The sequence below is a fragment of the Scylla paramamosain genome, chromosome 18 (genome assembly GCF_035594125.1).
Source record: "Scylla paramamosain isolate STU-SP2022 chromosome 18, ASM3559412v1, whole genome shotgun sequence".
NCBI lineage: Eukaryota > Metazoa > Arthropoda > Malacostraca > Decapoda > Portunidae > Scylla > Scylla paramamosain.
In genome coordinates, this window is record NC_087168.1 from 21,087,150 (window position 1) to 21,107,462 (window position 20,313).

General features: G+C 42.1%; 1 protein-coding gene across 3 annotated transcripts in view; it reads left to right on the forward strand.

Moving 5' to 3' along the window:
- Positions 1-20,190, forward strand: part of LOC135109255 (follistatin-related protein 5-like) — a 129,537-nt gene extending 109,347 nt beyond the window's left edge. For 2 of the 3 annotated variants that reach the window (XM_064020515.1, XM_064020516.1), the window contains 19 exons: positions 8,088-8,146; positions 9,222-9,342; positions 9,788-10,006; positions 10,255-10,367; positions 10,666-10,896; positions 11,619-11,759; positions 12,102-12,234; positions 12,983-13,140; positions 13,235-13,361; positions 13,501-13,598; positions 13,827-14,022; positions 15,147-15,290; positions 15,443-15,558; positions 15,874-15,984; positions 16,147-16,251; positions 16,465-16,615; positions 16,802-16,999; positions 17,249-17,395; positions 17,754-20,190. In XM_064020515.1, coding sequence (XP_063876585.1) covers positions 8,096-8,146; positions 9,222-9,342; positions 9,788-10,006; positions 10,255-10,367; positions 10,666-10,896; positions 11,619-11,759; positions 12,102-12,234; positions 12,983-13,140; positions 13,235-13,361; positions 13,501-13,598; positions 13,827-14,022; positions 15,147-15,290; positions 15,443-15,558; positions 15,874-15,984; positions 16,147-16,251; positions 16,465-16,615; positions 16,802-16,999; positions 17,249-17,395; positions 17,754-17,983 — 2,790 coding nt within the window. In that variant the 5' untranslated portion in view covers positions 8,088-8,095 and the 3' untranslated portion in view covers positions 17,984-20,190. The remainder of the gene's footprint in view (positions 1-8,087; positions 8,147-9,221; positions 9,343-9,787; positions 10,007-10,254; positions 10,368-10,665; positions 10,897-11,618; positions 11,760-12,101; positions 12,235-12,982; positions 13,141-13,234; positions 13,362-13,500; positions 13,599-13,826; positions 14,023-15,146; positions 15,291-15,442; positions 15,559-15,873; positions 15,985-16,146; positions 16,252-16,464; positions 16,616-16,801; positions 17,000-17,248; positions 17,396-17,753) is intronic. The other variant, XM_064020517.1, reaches the window with a different exon arrangement.
- The last annotated feature ends 123 nt before the right edge of the window (positions 20,191-20,313 follow it).

Here is a 20,313-nt window from a genome sequence, read left to right on the forward strand (position 1 = left end):
GTTTTCTTTTCCTGAAATTACCCACGGAAGAAGAAAAGAAGAAGAAGAAAAAGAAAAAAAACTGAAAAAGTGACAAAAATAACCTCATATTTACCTGTTTTCCTCAGTAAACAATTTTCATTCCTCTCTCTCTCTTTCTCTCCCCTCCTCTCTCCTTTTCTATCTGTCTGTCTTTCTCTTTCCCTCTCTTACCCTCTCTCTCTCTCTCTTACCCCCGCTGGCTCTTGCTTCTCTCCTCCCCCCTCTTTTGAATATGCAGCACAAACCCTGAGCTTCCCACATCATTAAGAATATTGCGGAAACTCAAAGCCGTACAGCTCACACAGGGACCCAAATGCTTTGCTCTTACTTACCATGACGCACGCATACTCGCATACATACACAGCAGCAAGGAGGACACAGCGGGAGAACATCTGGCTGCGTCTGTGTGGCCGTGTGTGTGTGTGTGTGTGTGTGTGGGTGGGTGGGTGGGTGTGTTAGGGAGCTTTCTCTCTTGTATGGTGTGTGGAAAATGTTGTTTGGTGTAGCGTTTGGAGATGTTTCTTGTGTTATTTTTCTTTTTCTTTTCTTTTCTTTTCTTTTCTTAGCTTTTTTTTTTTGTCTGTGTTTCGTGATGATGATGTTGGTGTTGTTGTTGGTGTTGTTATTGTTGCTGTTGTTGTTGTTGTTGTTGTTGTTGTTGTTGTTGTTGTTGTTGTTGTTGTTGTTGTTGTGTGTGTGTGTGTGTGAGTGGAAATGTTTGTTCTTCCTTGTCGTCTCTCTCTCTCTGTCTCTGTCTCTCTCTCTCTCTCTCTCTCTCTCTCTCTCTCTCTCTCTCTCTCTCTCTCTCTCTCTCTCTCTCTCTCTCTCTCTCTCTCTCTCTCTCTCTCTAATAGTAATAAAAACATAAATACATTTCCTTTTCACTGTTTAACGTTTCCTTTTACTTCTTTTGAGTGGCGTGTAAGAACCTTTTTCACCTCTCCTTCCTTTCTCCGCTGCGTCCAACGTTCTCTGTGCGCCAACGTTTTCTCGTATGTAAGAACGTTTCCTTGAATACTTTTATGAATCTGTGGTTGGAACTCCACTACTTAATAACGTGTCAAAGGCTGGAAGGCTCACACACACTTACACACACACACACACACACACACACACACACACACACACACACACACACACACACACACACACACGGGCAATCTGTACCAAGAGTATGTATGCATGAAGCCACGAACTTGTATTATTGTCGAGTGCAGGAGTATGAGGCCTGAAGATTCGCAAGGTGGTCAGAGTACGTACTGTTTGGGTTCGTGCTAATTCTCCCTATTGGCTTGGTAGTGTGTGTGCGGGGGGAAGTGGGTGCTAGAGAGAGAGAGAGAGAGAGAGAGAGAGAGAGAGAGAGGGGGGGGGGGCGGAAGGAGAGAGAAAAAAGGAAGGAAAGAAGGAAGGAAGGAAAAGGAAAGTGACAGGAATGATAATATTGGTAATGATGATGATAGGGATAACTTTTTTCCTCCTCCTCCTCCTCCTCCTCCTCCTCCTCCTCCTCCTCCTCCTCCTCCTCCTCCTCCTCCTCCTCCTCCTCCTCCTCCTCCTCCTCCTCCTCCATTGCTAAGTGCGAGGGAGTGGCGCCATGCAAGCACAAACCCTCAGCTCTACACATGATGACTCAAGCTCTTAATCAACGAGTTTTATGCAGTAGTTAAGGGCACTGAGGAGCAGAAGCACACAGGGGCGGGTTGCAGCGGGTGCTTGAGTGTCTGAAGGGGAGAGGAAGGGTGCGGGATGACGGATGAGTGACGGGGTGAGTGTTGAAACGCCACATGTAGCTTGCATCTCATAACAGACTCAAGGGGTGTCTCCGGAGTGAGTGTAAGAGTGTACGGTATTAGTGTGCTTTGAGGTATAGACGATGCTTCACTTTTTTTTTTTGTGTGTGTGTCTGCGTTAAAAAAAAAAGATCATAAACTAACATTCTGAGAGAGCAATGGGAAACGTCACTGATAAAAGAAAAAAACACACGCACACACACAAACACACAAACACGGAAGAAAAGAAGAGAAAAGGAGAAAGAGGGACTTCATATCACAAATGGAGAGGAGGGAAGGGAGACAGAACGTCAGAGGCGGCACTGAGCTAAAGAGACCCCGGGATGTCTGGCGAGGGCATGTCCCCTGTCTGGTGCGTGTCCGAGGCGTGTTGTGGTGACGGCTGCGGGGCGGGATGACTGATGCAGCGTCCTTAGGGTGACGGGGGTAAAGGCGTGTGTGTGGAGCAGAGACACTTGAGGCGGTGGGGCAGTAGGCTGGTGTTTGTGGGGGGGTGGAGAGAGAGAGAGAGAGAGAGAGAGAGAGAGAGAGAGAGAGAGAGAGAGAGAGAGAGAGAGAGAGAGAGAGAGAGAGAGAGAGAGAGAGAGAGAGAGAGAGAGCACACTAATGAAAAACCAACAGAAACTCACCAAAAACGTTTTAAGAAATATTACACGGAGAGATCCCAGCGATTCGTTATGGCAGTGAAGGAGACAAAACACGAGATTACAACATGACATTACACTCATAAATCTTTTACTCTTAGAAATAAGTAGAGTAGGTAATATTATCGTACTTTAGTTTATATCATCTTTTTTTTTTTCCGGCAAATTCAGTTTAGTGTTGTTTATGTGATTTGATAAGCGCAAATTCGATGTATTTGTAAACCCTCTATTTCTAACATAACACCCATTTTTTTCCCTCGTATGTGTTGAAGCGATCAGGGAGAGTGTGGGAGGGTGACATATTGCCTTACCTAACACTGACGGCTCCATTCCCTTCTCCCTTTCAAGTTCCTGTCTGGCAGTGACGTGAGGCTAAGCTCCCTCTTTATTGTTCGCCTTTTCGCTCCCCAGTCGGTGAAGGGGAGCCATGAGAGTGGCGCAGATTTTCTATTTAGAGGCACCGGAGATTTGTTGAAGGAGTGAAAGCGACCACCCAGCTCATATACATGAATCCAGGCGTGTAGAGTTGCTGGAAATCGCTGGAAATTGAATGATAGCTTTGTTTAGACTGAGACTCCTGGAAGCGTCGTCCTTTTGAAATGAATGAGTGAGAGCGAGTGACGGAGTGAATGAATGAGTGGGTAGAAATGTGAATGATAGCAAGTGAATGAGTGACCCAGTGACTGAGTGAGTGGGTGGGTGAAAGAGTGCGTGAAATTAGTAAGTGAATGAATGGGTGAGATAGCGAGTGAGTGAAAGTAAGGATGCAAATAAGGCACTGAAAGCACTAAAGAATCCTGGTTAGAAAGAAAGTACTGGTTTAAGCCACTCCACTCGTAAAAATCAGTCAAATTTCAAGTCTAACTTACTCGTAGTCTCATCCCTCTGAACATCCACTAGGCCCTGTTAGAAAAGGACAGACTAAAGACCAAGGACAGAAAACGTTAAAGAATAAGAGTTTAGGTCACCCAGGTCACCCAATCACAACCCCAGTCCAGTATTAACCCTTCCCAGCGAACCTTCCACCTGCCGCGACCACCACTGGAACCGCTGGAACCGCTGGAACCATATTGCTCTGTCCCTTTTTTTCTGGATTATTGACGATTGCGCCTCGGATTCTCCCTCACCGCCTCCTCCTCCTCTGCCTACACCGATTCCAGGAAAAACAGGCTTATTCTGGAACACGCTGGAAGATCTCGTTTTGGAGATTTTGGGTTTTGTCGTGTGTATTTTTTTCCAGTTTTTACTTTTCTTCGTATTATTCTTTCTTTTTTTTTTTCCTAGTGATGTGTAGTGAAGATCATTCGACCTGCTATGTGTATGTTGCGTGTTACTCGTAGATTCCTTATGCTCTCTCTCTCTCTCTCTCTCTCTCTCTCTCTCTCTCTCTCTCTCTCTCTCTCTCTCTCTCTCTCTCTCTCTCTGACACGCGGCATTCCTGGAAGGTTGCAGAATAAAATTAAAGGACACAGGAATAGGAAAGTAAGATAAATAATTTCAAATGTAAAGAGAAAGTAAGAGAGAGAGAGAGAGAGAGAGAGAGAGAGAGAGAGAGAGAGAGAGAAAGAGAGAGAGAGAGAGAGGATAACCATGAATTTTGGATACAATCACAGACTTGCCAACGTAAGGAAAATATTCGTCGTTCTCTACGCCTTTCACTTCCATTTACTCTCTCTCTCTCTCTCTCTCTCTCTCTCTCTCTCTCTCTCTCTCTCTCTCTCTCTCTCTCTCTCTCTCTCTCTCTCTCTCTCTCTGTCTCTCTCATGATATCGCTGACGTTAAACTGATAAATCTATATTACTAAGAACGCTAGGTCTGTCTGTCTGTCTGTCTGTCTCTTTGTGTGTCCTATTTTCAGACCAATAGGATCAATTCGGGAACAAAGCAAGCACCAATCAATGATAAGATGACGTTAAATTTAGCTATGAATCAATAGTGGCTAAATAATTGCCAGTTACAATAAGGTTCCTCGTGGCCAGGTTTTGTTCTTTGAAAATAATCCTAATGAGAGAACAAAGCGTTTAAGAATACGAGGCTGAGCAGATATCAGGGGGAAGTGAATGAAGAATGTTACTCTACTTCTGCCCCCGACTGTACGTACTTCTATCCTTCCTTGATGGTGAAAATTTCTTATAGTATTGGATTATTATCGCTTCATTCCCTTCCAGCAAGACGCAATACGGGGTAAAGTGTTAAAGCTTCATTTCAGAGTTTTCATTCAGTACCAATGCCATCTATCGTCGTATATCAAAGTTTTCCTGTGCTACTAACGCCATCTATCGTCGTATATCAAAATTTTCCTGTGCTACTAACGCCATCTATTGTCGCATTTCAGTTTCCAAATGCTACTAACGCCATCTGTTATCATATTATAAAGTTTTCATATGTCACCAACACCATCTATCATCATATTCAAAGTTTTCATACGCAACTAACGCCATCTATCGTCACATCTCAAAGTTTTCATACGCCATCTGTTGCCGCACTTCCTGTTGACGCAATGAGATCAGTTACCTCGTTTAGAATTTTATTGCGTTCGTGTTCCCAGTACAGGTGTCTCGTGGGAGAACAGACACCTGACAACAACCTGCATTTACTGCCTTTTGTTTTGTAGGGGTGGCTCTGTGTGTGTGTGTGTGTGTGTGTGTGTGTGTGTGTGTGTGTGTGTGCTGAGTTGTTGGGAAAGACTGAAGTGTGTGATATTACGTTCGTCCTGTCAGATTTTGCCTTAAAAATGCATATATGCTCTCTCTCTCTCTCTCTCTCTCTCTCTCTCTCTCTCTCTCTCTCTCTCTCTCACTCACTACGTGTCGACCCTCCTCCCCGCCCTCTCCTAAATCCTGCGCATGCGTGTTAACTTCCTGTAAATAAACCAGACCTAATGTGAACCAGTTTCGTGTTAAGTGTTGCCCTCTCTCTCTCTCTCTCTCTCTCTCTCTCTTTTACCTGTTGTTCACGCCATTCCACAAGATTCATGGTTTGTTTTGGTAGTTTTATGTTTAAAATCCTTTGTAGTGTGTGGGAATAAGATGATTTTTGTCCTTTGTTCATTTGTTTCCCTTTTCTTTTCTTTCTTTTCTTCCCTCGTTGCTTTTAGTTTGTTTAAGATTTTTCTGAGGTGTGAAAATGTTGTCTTTCTTTTTTATCATTTTCTTCTTGGCCTTCTTCTTGTTCTTCTTGTTTCTGTACTGCTTTTTTTCTTTTGTTCTCCTCCTCCTCTTCCTTTTTTCTCTTCTTCTTCCTCTTCCTCGTCCTTTCCTGCTTTTCTTCTCTTGTTTTGCCCTCTTTCTTCACTTTTATTCGTCGTTCTCCTATTTTAAGCACCCATTTCGTCCTCCTCCTCCTCCTCCTCCTCCTCCTCCTCCTCCTCCTTCTCTGCCACAGGTGCTCCCTCCGTCACAAGGCAAACAAACAGGAGCAGTCAAAGTGTTGTTATTGTTGAGGTTGAGGGAAGCTTCTCTTTCTGGCCTCTGACGCTTCACCCACCCTGGGCTTTACTGGGACTATATTTGCATGAGACTCCCAAACGCAGAGCCCTCCTCCTCCTCCTCCTCCTCCTCCTCCTCCTCCTCCTCCTCCTCCTCCTCCAGGCCTCGTGTGGGCGCCTCAGCTGAAGGTTTGATGAATTTATAAGCAGTGTTTTCGTTTCTTTTCTCTCTCTCTCTCTCTCTCTCTCTCTCTCTCTCTCTCTCTCTCTCTCTCTCTCTCTCTCTCTCTCTCTCTCTCTCTCTCTCTCTCTCTCTCTCTTTTCTTTTTTCTATTTTTTTTTGTGCGTCTCAGTCCAGTCTGTGTGTGTTGCTCTTCGCCTCCTTCACTTGTTTCTCTTCCTCCTCCTCCTCCTCCTCGTTCTTCTGCTGGTCTTCCTTCTTCTCCTCCTTCTCCTTTTTGTTCTTGTGTTGTTGTTGTTGTTGTTGTTGTTGTTGTTGTTGTTGTTGTTGTTGTTGTTCTTCTTCTCCTCCTCCTTCACTCCTTCAGTCCCTTCTCTCTCTCTCTCTCTCTCTCTCTCTCTCTCTCTCTCTCTCTCTCTCTCTCTCTCTCTCTCTCTCTCTCTCTCTCTCTCGTATTACGGATATCTTATTCAATATAAAGAATGATTATAATTACACCACCTCCCATTCATGTCAGTGGCATTACTCGCACCATTAATTTTACTACTACATACATACTTCTTGGAAAAAAAAATATATAATAAAATAAAAATTCGAGTGGTGTTGGTATAATTCAATTCATTTCTCGAACTAGTTTCTAAAAAATTTTGAATCATAACATTCGAGTTTAAGCTATTGAAAGAAAAAAAATCATACTCACCAACTTTGATTTATTTCATTTTACTTTTTTTTTTTTTTTTTGCGGAATAATTTCAACGTCAACTCCACCTTTTTTCTTCTTTTTTTTTTTACGTAAACTTTGAGAGAGGGAAGTGTTGAGTGACGTGAACCTATCGTGTCGTCGTAAGGAAAGCGCCACTGGCTGGAAACAGTATTCATTTTTCAGCTCTTCCTTCCTTCGCACCCTCTCCAATTTATTTTCGTCCGTAATGAAATTCGTTGACCATAACTCGACTGCATATTCTAAAGGTGGAGGAGGAGGAGGAGAAGGAGGAGGAAGGAGAAAAAGAGAGAGAGAGAGAGAGGAGGCAACGAAGAGTTAAAAATTACGTAGAACCGGAGGAGAAAGAGAAGAAACCAGAAGAGGAGGAGGAGTGAGAGAGAGAGAAGAGAGGAGTTAGAAATTACGAAGAACCGAAGGAGAAAGAAAAACTAGAGGAGGAGAGAGAGGGAAGAAGAGAGAGGAGGTAGGGAAGAGTTTGGAATTACGAAGAACTGAGGGAGGAAGAGAAGAAACTAGAGGAGGATGAGAAGGAAAAGTAAGAGAGCGGCAGCAGTGAAGAGTTGGGAATTACATAGAATCGAAGAAGGAAGAGGAGGAGGAGGAAGAGATTGAAGAAGGAGTCACGGAGTGGAGAGGAAGTTAAATAGAAGGAGGAAGCGATGAGACTAAAAGAGAAGGAGAAATAAGAACCGTTGAAAAATTAGGAGGAATACAAATTAAAATGGAAGACGAAGAAATTAAAAAAAAAAATAACAACAGGAAAACTAGAAAGAGGAGGAGGAGAAGGAGGAAGCAGAGGAAACAGAAAATGAAAAATATGAGGTTAAGGAAGAAGGAAGAAAAAGGAACAGGACAAACTGTAAGAAAATTCGAAAAACAGAAGCGAAGCAGGAAGAGGAGGGGAGGAAGAGGAAGTAGTGATGGCCGCAAAGGTGTGAATTCAGCAAGTTAAATATCAGCAGGTGTCTAGCAGGTGTCAATAGTTTGCCTGCTCTCTGGAATTCTGGGACTAACCTTTTTCCTAGTGACGCATTTAGTGACGCATTTGTTCCAGCCTTAGCCAATATACGTACGTAGTTTTCGGAGAGAAGGAGAGGGGATGAGGGGAGTGTGGGGGGGATCTGTGTGGGTGTGTGTTTCCTTTTTTTGCGTTATGTCAGTTATAAATCAACTTTTCTTTTCCTTCACTTCTTAATATTTCTGTCAAGTGAGATGAAATACGTATTCTCTCTCTCTCTCTCTCTCTCTCTCTCTCTCTCTCTCTCAGATGATTAATTGTTCTCTTTCCTCCCACACACAGAGAGCAAGATGGAGCGAGTTTGGTTGATACTTGCTCTTGTGACGTTCTCCAGCGCCATGGTAAGCTCCAAGGAACGTATATCTTAATGTAGAATCCATGGTAAGCCCAGCATTAGTATCAGTGAGTGGTGGCAGTATCAAGTGTCAGAGTAGTAGCAGTATAAGTAACCTGAAGGAACTGGTTCTCAGCTATAGTGGTAGATGAATGGAATAAACTCAGTAATCAGATAGTGCTGAGTCATTAGGGAGATTTATAAGAAGATTCATGGATGAGGATGATAGGTGCATGAAAATTCCAGGTTAGGTTTGTTTCATCCGGGCTCTGTCACGTGTTGAGCTGATCGCTTCTTACAGCTTCTCGTTTTCTTCTTGTGATAAATTTCCTTCCGTAGATTTTGCCTTTCCCCTTCTTTCCTATTCATTTAATTAACCAAACGTTGTGCAACATTAAGTATTGACAGTTATGGTTTCGTCTGTTTAAGTAGCATGTTAAGTGTACAGGTTTTGACATTCCCTGTAGAATTTTACCCTATTTTTTTTTTTTTTTTTTTTTTTCCCATTCCTATTAGCGTAACATTAAATACTGACGGTGATGGTTTCTTGCGTTTCGTTATTGTAAGACTTGGGAATGAAGTGTATGTAACTCACGGATGGCCACAATTAAGGGGAACATCTACCTAGAACTCTATCCGTTTCTGTTTAACCTCCTTCCTGCGACGTGAACCATTTCAGAAGAGGATTATTTAAGTGCTTTCAGGTCTACATCAGTTAACTTTTTTTGGAAACTTTCTACGACTTTTGGGAGGCAAGGAGGATGAGGAGGACAGCAGAATGATATGGAGTAATTCAGAGTAATAAGGCACAGAGTAAATAAGAGTAAATAAGAGTAAGAATCCTATATAGACTAAGTCTAGAATAAGTCCTTGAATGAGTCAAGATCCTAAATTAAGTTCAAATCTAAGAATAGGTCAGAGCAAGTCTTATTTGGTCTTGGAGTAGATGAAAGTCTTTGAGTGGATCAGAGGAAATCCGAGTAGGTTCCAGAGTGTATCAGTAAGTCCTAGAGTAGGTTATAGCAAGTCCTAAAGAAAAAAAAAAAAAAAACAAGTAAGAGCCCCAGTGTGTGTTCCCACAGTCTCGGCGGCATCGGGACGCCACGCCTTACTTCGACGATGAGTCTCACCGGCTGTGGTCATCTGACGCTGCAGAGTTGCTGGAGGGAGAGACAGTTGATGCCCACGTCATACAACATCATGGTGAGACTGGTGGAGGGGCTCAGAACAACACTAATACACTAAGCACCATTACATTATCTCAACAAGGAAATGGACAGAAATTTTTAAGTTGGTCTTTGTTAACAGGATGCAATGAGGATGATCTCTGGTTTAGTAATCATGGAGAGTGGTGTGCTTCAAATGAATACTGATACTCAGCTATTATCATTGCTGCAAGGTGAACTGGGTGAGGCGACAGACTCATTAATCATGGTACAGTTCAGAAATAGGGTTGTTGTACCTCACCACTGCCACCTCTCTTGTAATGTAACCTTTTCCCATCAAATCCAGAGATAGGGTTGTCATATTTCATGATTGCCATCTCTCTTGTAATATAACCTTTTCTTTCCTGTCAGATCCAGAGATAGAGTTGTCGTATTTCATCATTGTATATCATCTCTCTTGTAACTTAACTATCCCCCATCAGATCCATGCCAAGCACATTTTTGTGAGCGGGGACGTGTGTGTCGCCTGGACCACGTCGGTGAGCCACAGTGTGAGTGCCAGCCCTTCTGTTCCCGCCACCGGAAGCTGGTGTGTGGCAATGACGGGCGGCTGTACCTGAATCACTGTGAGCTGCACCGTGCCGCCTGCTTCAGTGGTGCCAGGATTCACATTGACAGGAGCAGAAAATGTTTCAGGAAAGGTACATAGGATTGTGGCTCTTGGTGTGGAGTGAGAGAAGTGCTGAAGGCATGTATTGTGAGTATTCTGGCTGTTAGTGTGAAGTGAGGGAAGGGCAGGAGGTATGTGTCATGAATGTTGTGGCTGTTAGTGTGGAGTAATAGAGGGGCTGGAGGTGTCTGTGTTGTGAGTAGTGTATCTCTTGGAATAAAGGACATGCTGGAGGTGTCTGTGCCCTTAGTGCTTAGTAACATGTTTCCTTCCATCCAGGCCTGATGCCCATCACCTGGGATAACACCCCATCACCCGCCACACCAGCACCCCGCACCAGGGAGGAAAAACTTGATCTGGAGCCACCACAGATCCGCGACGACCTGACACAAGTAAATCACTTTATTGCCGCCACTGCTGAAAGTTTCCTGTCCAGCCATTCATGAAGAAGCACTGATAGATGTTGCTCACTCATTTTATTTACATGAAGAATTAAAAGCAGCTAAAACTGCTTTGTTCATGTCAATCCATGCTGTTATCAGTCCCAGTGCTTGTACGTCCAGGCATTTCAGATTTATTATGGTAATTGCAGTAAAACTGGGATTATGATGTGTAAGTCATTTTCTGTTTGAGCATTACCTGCACCCCTAAATGCAATTAAGTTATCAATCATATGTGTTTATTTTTCAGGGAGGAGGAGCTGTGTTGACAACACGGTCACCCCTTGAAGATGATCAGAACAAATTACAGAATGAAGTCACACATTTAGAGGATGGTGAACAGCAAGATGAACTGGTATCAAGCAGCAGCAGCAGTAGTAGTGACAGCATCAGCAATAACAGTGGCAGCAGCAGTAGCAGCAGCAGTAGCAGTGCCTCACCCAACAGTCTGTGTTCATTGCAGCAATATGAAATTCTCAAGGTGAATAATCAATCCCACCCATGGAGCATTGATTGACCACAGACCATCATTTTAACTCCATTTTCTTTATATATATCATCATTAATTATCAAACTTTTTTTACAGCTCATTTTTTTTTTTATGTAAGAGTGACACTGGCCAAGGGCAACAAAAATCCAATAAAAAAAAATGCCCACTGAGATGCCAGTCCCATAAAAGGGTCCAAAGCAGTAGTCAAAAATTGAAGGATAAGTGTCTTGAAACCTCCCTTTTGAAGGAATTCAAGTCATAGCAAGGTGGAAATACAGAAGCAGGCAGGGAGTTCCAGAGTTTACCAGAAAAAGGGATGAATGATTGAGAATACTGGTTGACTCTCACATTAGAGAGATGGACAGAATAGGGGTGAAAGAAGAAAGTCTTGTGCAGCGAGGCCATGGAGGAGGGGAGGCATGCAGTTAACAAGATCAGAAGAGCAGTTAGCATGAAAATAGCGGTAGAAGACAGCTAGAGATGCATCATTGCGGTGATGAGAGAGAGGCTGAAGACAGTCAGTTAGAGGAGTTGATGAGACAAAAAGCTTTTGATTCCACCATGTCTAGAAGAGCGGTATGAGTGGAACCCCCCCGGACATGTGAAGCATACTCCATACATGGACGGATAAAGTCCTTGTACAGAGTTAGCAGCTGGGGCAGTGAGAAAAACCTACTTTATCTTATTTAATTTTGCTATTTTCTTCTGTCCAGGACAACCTCCTCCTATATCACCATGCACGGCTCATGGCTGAGAATGGACGGGGCTCCGAGCGGGAATATCTGGTGAGCCTTATGTTTTCCAAATTTGACACCAACAACAATGGGGCACTGGACCGCACAGAGCTGACACAGGTGAGGCACCATTCCTACTCACCTGGCATTGTATTACTGTCTGTTACAAGGTCATCACACTTGTGCATTGAAAGTATTTAACTCTAAGAACTTGTTATCTCTATGCTACATCACTTTTGGCTTACCTCCAAAATTATTCCTTTTCACGTTCTATGGATTTATATCACATTCTCTCATGAAACCCTTACTTTTGCGCTACTTCTACTCCTGTTTTATTTAGTTTTCTTGATTTGTGTGGAACTTGATTTGTAAATTAACCAAGATACAGATATTGACCCGAGTCTCCTTTCTGCTGTGTTGTGACTGATGTCCCTGGTGGTGATGGTGGTGGTGGTGGTGAAGGTGTCACAGGAAGAGGAAGTGAGTCGTCTGGCAGAGGACTGTTCACTGGCTGACCTCCTGCACTTTGATGACACAAACAACGATGGACAACTCAACCTCAATGAGTTCTATACCGCCTTCAGTAAGTTGTACAGTAAGTTATCATGCCTCCCGCTACCCGTTACCACACCCCTCCTCCCTCTCCATCACACGTCCCTTCCTCATCATCCTTCCCTTCATCCCCTCCCTCCATCCCTGCCTCTTTGCACCTTTTTCTTGTTTCCTTCAATGTGTATCACTCCATATGAGGCATTAAGAATAGAAAAGGCAAGCTCACCAAAAGTTTCAAGAAACTCATACCTGTTCATTTGTGTTGGGTCAGAGAAGCCAGACTTTACTCTTGCTCTTTTTCTGCTCTTCTTTTGTTTTGGTAGTGAGTTTGCCTTTACTATTCTGAGTGCCTTGTATGTATGCATGTATGTATCTATCTCTCTGTCTCTCTTGCATGTGTAGTGTTTTCTTCTTATATTTAATCACCTTCCTCTTAAGCCTTCCCACTGTCACTATCTATTTCATGCCTTTCTCCCAGATTTCCTCTTAGCACACACTCTTCCTTCTGCCTTTGCACTCAGTTTCCCTCCGCACGCTCCCGGCTTGCAGCTGGTCTGGCATGTTTTAATTACTGCATCCTTGCTTTGTCTAGGTTGGTTTGGAAACTTATCCATAGAAGTAGGTAATAGTGTTTATAAATTCTTCTTCAATACTTTTCTACATCTAGCAAATACTTACAGTTACATCCCAATTAGTTTTATGTTTAAAAGGTACCACCCTCACTTGGTTTCTTTTTTATTCTTTTCCATTCTGCATCTCCCCTCACACCTGCTCTCCACTACTGCTCACAGGTGTGTCAGTGGTGTCCCTGGACAAGGCCCTGGAAGTGAATCAGGTGTCAGCACGAGTAGGTGACAACCTGGAGATCAAATGTGACGTCACTGGCACCCCAACACCCCCCATTGTGTGGCGCCGCAATGGACTTGACCTGGCAGCACTCAACTCTGAGGTGAGGTGAAAGGGAATTGGTACACTGTGTAATATTGATGGATAAAGGCAGAACTTGTCAGGATAGATGAGTAATTGTTGTCGTATTTCCACAGGACATTCGTGTGTTCATGGATGGATCGCTGTACCTGACACGCCTGCAGTTGGTCCATGCTGGGAATTACACATGTCATGCTGACCGGAACAAGGATGTGGTCCAGACACACATTCTGACAGTCCATAGTAAGTTCATGCAGCTGCCTCAGGCCTTGCTGCAGATAGGATATCAGGTGGTGCAGTATTTTCTCACACTTTTTTGGTCACGCAGGAACATATGCTTAAAATAAGTGACTCTCACCTATCATTTATGACTATTTTGCAGCTGTGCCCACAGTGCAGGTAACACCACACATTCAGAGTCTGCGGCCAGGTGAGGAAGCAGTGATGAGCTGCCGGGCCACAGGTGAACCCTTCCCCAAGGTGAGTGTTTGTCTCCAAAGATCGTCAAATTCATATACTGCCAGAATCCATATATTATCAGAATAAGTCATCGTGTCGTTGTCTTCTAGCACTCATTATCTGAGGTTTATAATGTATATATTTATGCAAATGCCTATACTATTGATGACAACTCATGCTGTGTAGGTTTCATTTTAGTTTATATATGCAGAAGAACATAATAGTTTTCTACCTGCCATGGATAAACAGGTTGACTGGCTCAAGAATGATGAGCCCCTGCGGGTGGACATCCCCCATAAGTACCAGGTGGTGGGCAATGGCACCCAGCTCAGGGTTCGCAACATTGGCTACGCAGACACTGGCGCCTACATGTGTCAAGCCACCAGTGTGGGGGGCATGGCACGGGACATCAGCTCTCTTATTGTACAGGAGAACCCTGCTCCAAGTACGTCGCTTTGTGTCTCTAGAATATACTAAAATTTAGATATAGTATTGCAATAATAAACTCTATCTATCAGACCCTGAAAGGAATTATAGTGCATATAGGTATAAAATGGAAGGATGATAAGAAACTATTTATCAAATAATGAAAGGAATTATAGTAAATACAGTAAAATCCCTCTTATCCGGCATCAACGGGACCGCCGACATGCTGGATACTTGAATATTGCCGGATACTTGAATAGAGGTGAAATTATGTCCACAATCACCACCCTACACTCACACATCTTACCATAACAAAGATCAGCTGATCGCCGTGCCACGCATTGCCACCCACGCTGCCACCCACGCTGCCACCTCACACTCACCAACACACAATACTACTGTACTAACATTCTCTTTAATACTTTCCTCCTATAAATAAGTTGATGGATTACAAAAATAAAGTACATATACACTTATTTGCTTTATTCAATATTAGCCAACATGTATAGCATACAATAAAGATATGAAAATGTACGAGTGTTTGTGACACTTTTTTGCTCCCCACACCTCTCATTCTTTGGGGTGCCTTTTGGGATGTTGGTGGCTTTCATGTAATCCCACAACTTTTTCGTTTGGGATTTAATGTCATAAATAGTTGATGAGCCCACACCATATTCTGCCATTAGTTGCTGTCTGCTTTCACCTCTCTCTAATCGTCGACAAATGTCTACCTTCTGCTTAAGTGTAAGCACAACACGCTTCCTCTTTTTTACAACTTTAGGCATGATGAAGGTGTCAGGCGATAAACAGTGCACACGCGGGACTGAGTCACTGAGTAAACACAGTGCAGTGGGCCGCGGGTGGCGCGAAGCAGTGCGCTCTGGTGGCAAGGGGACAAAGTATGCCTCGCACGGGAATTTTAATCGATTTTATAAGTACACATTGATTTTTTATTGATTTTAAGGCTCGGGGAAAAATGTGCCGGATACTTGAAGCTGCCGGATACTTGAATGCCGGATGAGAGGGATTTTACTGTATATGTAAAGGAAGGATGAATGACAAGTGTGGTTTACTCTGAGTCAACCATCAGCTTCAAGCTACAACAGTCTGGGTATTTGTATTTATTGCTTTATTTTACCTCAGCTGGAGAGCAGCAGGAGAGCAGAGTGTTTGTGTTCCACGACTGGGGAGTGGCTGTGTACGAGCCTGATGAGTGCCGGCTCTTCCATGTCATCCAGGGCACTGATGTGATTCCTGGTACTCAGGAGTATGTGTGTGGTGACAAAGGTGAGTTCCATTCCTTTTTATACATGTTTGGAGTGCTTGTCTGTAATGCTTATCACCTGTATGATTACGACATACTACAATAAGGGAATTTTTTAGCTCATGACAGTCAGTTTACCACAGATGAATTTTCTGTATGTGTGTATACATTCCAGGCACCAACTGCTCCTGGGGTCGGGCCATCAATGTGGCCGAGCGTTACATCTATGTCACACAGCCAAGACTGGACCGTGTGCTGGTGGTGTCAGTGCCTCAGATGGTAGTTGTGGATGTGAGTAAATTTTTTCCTGTATTAGGACATCCACCTATCTATATACCAGACCAGCATTCCCACATAGGGTAGCCCAGACAAGACAACACACATTCACACATACATCATTCACACTCTTAGCCTTGTCATCCCCTAGTGAAAAAGAGATAGTCTCATAGCTCATCTTACATATATGCTTATTTGCAACATTAATTATACCTAAACAATTTATTAAACTACTGTTGAAGATATTGAGAGAGAGCAGGTTACTTTTACAGTGTCGTTAGTGTTGGTACCATTGAAGTAAGATGATGAATGCTTCCCCATGACGTGCAGGTGATAGTGACGGACCAGTACCCTGTGGACCTGTCCTATGTGCCCAACCTGGACCAGGTGTGGGTGCTTAACTGGCGCTCCACCAAGGATGATGGAATCAAGACCATACAGGTGACATCTTATTTTTCTATTAAGCCTTTCAGATTTACATGCTTTTTTATAATAGTTTTTCATAAGAGTTGAAATTAGAATGAGTTACCAAAAAAATATAATGGATAATATTTTCTATAACCATTATAAGAGCGTGTAGATTAAGCCTGGTCTTTTTTCCAGGTGATCCGGGATGCCTCTCAGAAGAAGAAGCACCACACAGTGCACCCAGAGCCCATTGATGGTCACTTTGATCTTGTTGAGAACCTGTTTGTTCCCTCCACTCAGGTGTGTCTTTATCCATCTATATCCATGCTCTTTACTCAACCTTAAATGCATGTACAGTACATCTTCTTTATAATATTAATCTACTCACAAATTAATTGAAGATACAGAAAGGTGCATAATACTGATAGACTGGAGGCACCTGTTGTTGAAATATTGCATAAGATTGTAGTGATCTCATATGACCAGAAACACCGACCATCCTCTTAATTTCAGGACCTGGGACATGACTTCCGCTATGCCTATGTGACACACACTAACCAGCGTGGTCTCTACAAGCTTGATTTGGCCAACATGAAGTATGTGAAGACTGTTGACCTGACACCTTACAATTGCGTCCCTCAGCATGTTGTGTTCTCCTCCCTACGTAAGTTTGTAAATCTAAGTTTTGACCCTTAACCTTTTTGCTTTCCATTCATAGATTTTGTCTGTGTCAAAAACCAAGGTCTATATAATTTCTTAAGTCTATTTTAATTATGTTCAGATTTGCTATATTATGTATTATTGAAACAATTAAAGACAGATGTTTCATTTGATTTACCATTGCTTTCAGATGGCCTGGTTGTGATGGACTGTCAGGAACCAGTGACTGGGAGGCGCACAGGACAGCTGGTGCTTGACTACCTGACAGATGCAGTCCTGAGCCACAAGCCCTCACTGACAGGAGAGCCTCATGTTGTGCCAGACTCCTCACTTGCAGTTACAGTGGACACACAGGATCACGTTAAGATTGTTGTCCAAAAAGTCACCGGTGGGTTATTTTTTATTGAATTTTACTTAGATAGCAAATCATTGAAATAATCCTACCAAGAATCTTAGATCAATAGAAAATTCCAGTAAACTACTAAATGGAATGGGCTACTTATCCATTCTTATCCAAGCTTTGTATTTACCTGCTGTATACTGGTATTACTTTAGTGAAATGAGAAATACTCAGTTGATTTCTGTTTAATTTAATGTAACTAAAATTTTCCTTTGTTTTCCTCTGAATCTGCTGCAGATCACGGATTGGACTACATGTTTGATGTCATCACAACTCTCAATGTGAGCGATGTCACTTTCTTCCCTTCCCGCCTCACACACAGCTATGACTTGTTTGCCGCCTCCACAGATAAAGATGACATATTCTTCCTGGACCTTCACACTGGTGAGTTATATTTACTGTTGTCATCCCCTCCCTATTCCCTTGAAGCATAGTGGAAACACTAAGAAATTTGAAGGAGAGATAAATCTTTAGCCATTATAAGCCTTTATCTAGGGATTAAACACATGACCAAGAGAATGAAAGGATGTTGGGACCATAACAGTGATTTTGTTACTAGAAAGGAAGCATCATTAAATGTGCTTACTGCTACAACCTAAAGTAGTCACATGAAAACAAATAACTATATATAGACTGCTCTGATTTAGATTTGTGTGTGGAGAATGTTATCATGAAAGTAGAAGATGACACTTGTATCACTGCCTATACATGCAATAATGATATGCAACTTACACTCCCATAGGTAAAGTGGAGATGATCACTGGGGTTGGGCGGGCCATGTCAGCAGACCTGGCCCAGTGGAGGAACACCAACCGGCCCATCGTGTCCTCTGGAGTGTTTGGACGCTTCATGGTCTCCCCAGCAGAAGCTGCCATCTTTGTCATCAACGGAGAGACCAGAACAGTCAACTGCGAGATTGGCTCACTGGTGCACCCTCGTCTGGCTGTCTGGGTCACCAGGAAATACATTTAAGTTGTTCTCACCTTAAAGACTTCACCCAGAACTTGATAGGACTTGCATCTCACCTGGAATGAATCATTGTAGTTAGTAAGCATAATTGTGAGGCTTAAAGAGAATAACTAGATTGCCTATATATAAGATCAGTGAAAGAAAATGGAATTTGAATGAGCTGTTTAAATAATAGGCTTTTGATTGCTCAGTTTGTTCCAAGTCTTTACCTCAGCGGATGTGTCGGCTTGTGTTAGCTTGTAGCATTAGTACCTGGGTGGTGGGTCACCTCGAGGTACACTCAAGAAAGAAGAGCCACAACTCTCCCTCAAGTGCCCAGTTAAAAGAAGTTTTGGTGGCTGCACTGGAAGACATACACCTGTGTTTGGTGCATACAACATTCAGTCTGTATTGTTTTGTCAGTGTCTGGTGCAAATGAATTTTGTATTTAACCCAGCAAAACAAACATTATTTTTTGGCCCAATAAACAATGTTGATGTAAGTAACATGGTGAGAAGAAAATTACTGCATACATAGTCCAAATGCCATCCAGCTGTTGCTTTAATTGTAGGAATTTTTTTCTAAGTGAAATTGAAATTGCATAAATTCCATAAAGGCAATAAAATTTGAATGACTGCCTTTATGATACAGCATTGTCAGACTTACATTATCCGGATATTCTTCACTATAGCATCTTTAAATTAAATGTCCCTCCTTCCATTTCATAGATAATTACATTTTCAAAAGTGGAAAGCATCACATACTGAGCTTCAGTGGAGAAATAATGCTTAAGTAGAAGTCTGTGTGGGTCTGCTGCCGCCAGAGTACCTATATCAATCCCTGCCTTAACCAAGCACTCTTCAGTTTGCCTCACCCACTACAGTCGCTAACTGAATGGATGATCAAGTTTTTACAGCATATTACAAACTAATAGGAAAATATTGTATTAATATAATGTTTTCTCTGTAAGTTAAGAAAGTGAGGTGTGTGTGCACTATATTACTGTCACAAAATAGTTTAGGGCTTGAGGATCATACATGAATGTAAATATAAAAAAAAATCCTCTTTCTATGTAGCCTTCACCTTCAAAATTCTAGTTAAGGATGTAGGCCTTAAGTTTTAATTTCTATTAATAATCATAAGCTAAAATCTTGCAGATTTTAGTTTTTCAGGCACTGTATGTAACTCTTGGTTAAGCTTAGCTCCCAGTTTGTCCAAGTGGAGGAGGCGGTGGTCCACATATCAGGTGACAGAACAGAACTCCCCAAGTGTTCACTCCAAAGCCATCTGATGACTCTTGATAATGGCACACTTCATGTCTGTATAACTCTCTCCCTATATATATAAATATATACATATATATGATATTTTCATATTATTTGCTAGACTGGTTTGTAGTTTCAGTGTAAAGCTGGCAGCCACAAATAGATACAAAGCCTTCTTATGAGGGACACACGTGGGAACATTCCTAAAAATACATATGGAAAAAAAACATGAGGCCTGAAGGACAACCTTAATTTAGGATACATGTACATAAAGTGTTTGACTTCTTGTCATAAATGAATGCTGTCCAAGGAAGAAATGCAGACAAAATCGTTCCATTCAGTCACAATAATTTGTTCCATCAGTAACATACCATCTTCATTTTTTTGTTTGCTTCAGGAGCATTTATTTCATTCACATGTGTTCACTTAGTCAAAAGTGGGTTTGAAGGTGCCTCAAGTAGTGGCTTCAAGTAATGACTGCTGTTGTCAACTCAAGGAAATTAATATATATATATATATATATATATATATATATATATATATATATATATATATATATATATATATATATATATATATATATATATATATATATATATATATATATATATATATATATATATATATATATATATATATAATTTTTTTTTTTTTTAGGCATATGTGCTGCAATTTTTGCATTACACAAATTATTGCATGTTTCTTTACAACATTCATTTAGAGACTGACCATGCCATGAGATGAATAAAGCATTGTGACAGACATGATTCCTGTGAAGTTGAACCCAAGCTATGAGAGGCAGCCATTAACACAGTCACTTTTGTAAGCCATTATATCCTTTGTTACATGCAGCTTGTGTTCCAATCCCTGTGTATATCAGTGTAATTCTGACAACTGCGTGTGTGCTATTCATATGTATTTAACTTTGTGATATGTACAACTGATTTTAATAAAACACCTATATTTTTCTGTATTTATTTTCCTACTGAGTGAGTGGCTGGAGACGTGCTCCGTACTATAATACAGTGTACTACATTACTGACTGGAGAGTAAGGGGAGGTACTATATTACATTTTGAATATCGCGGGG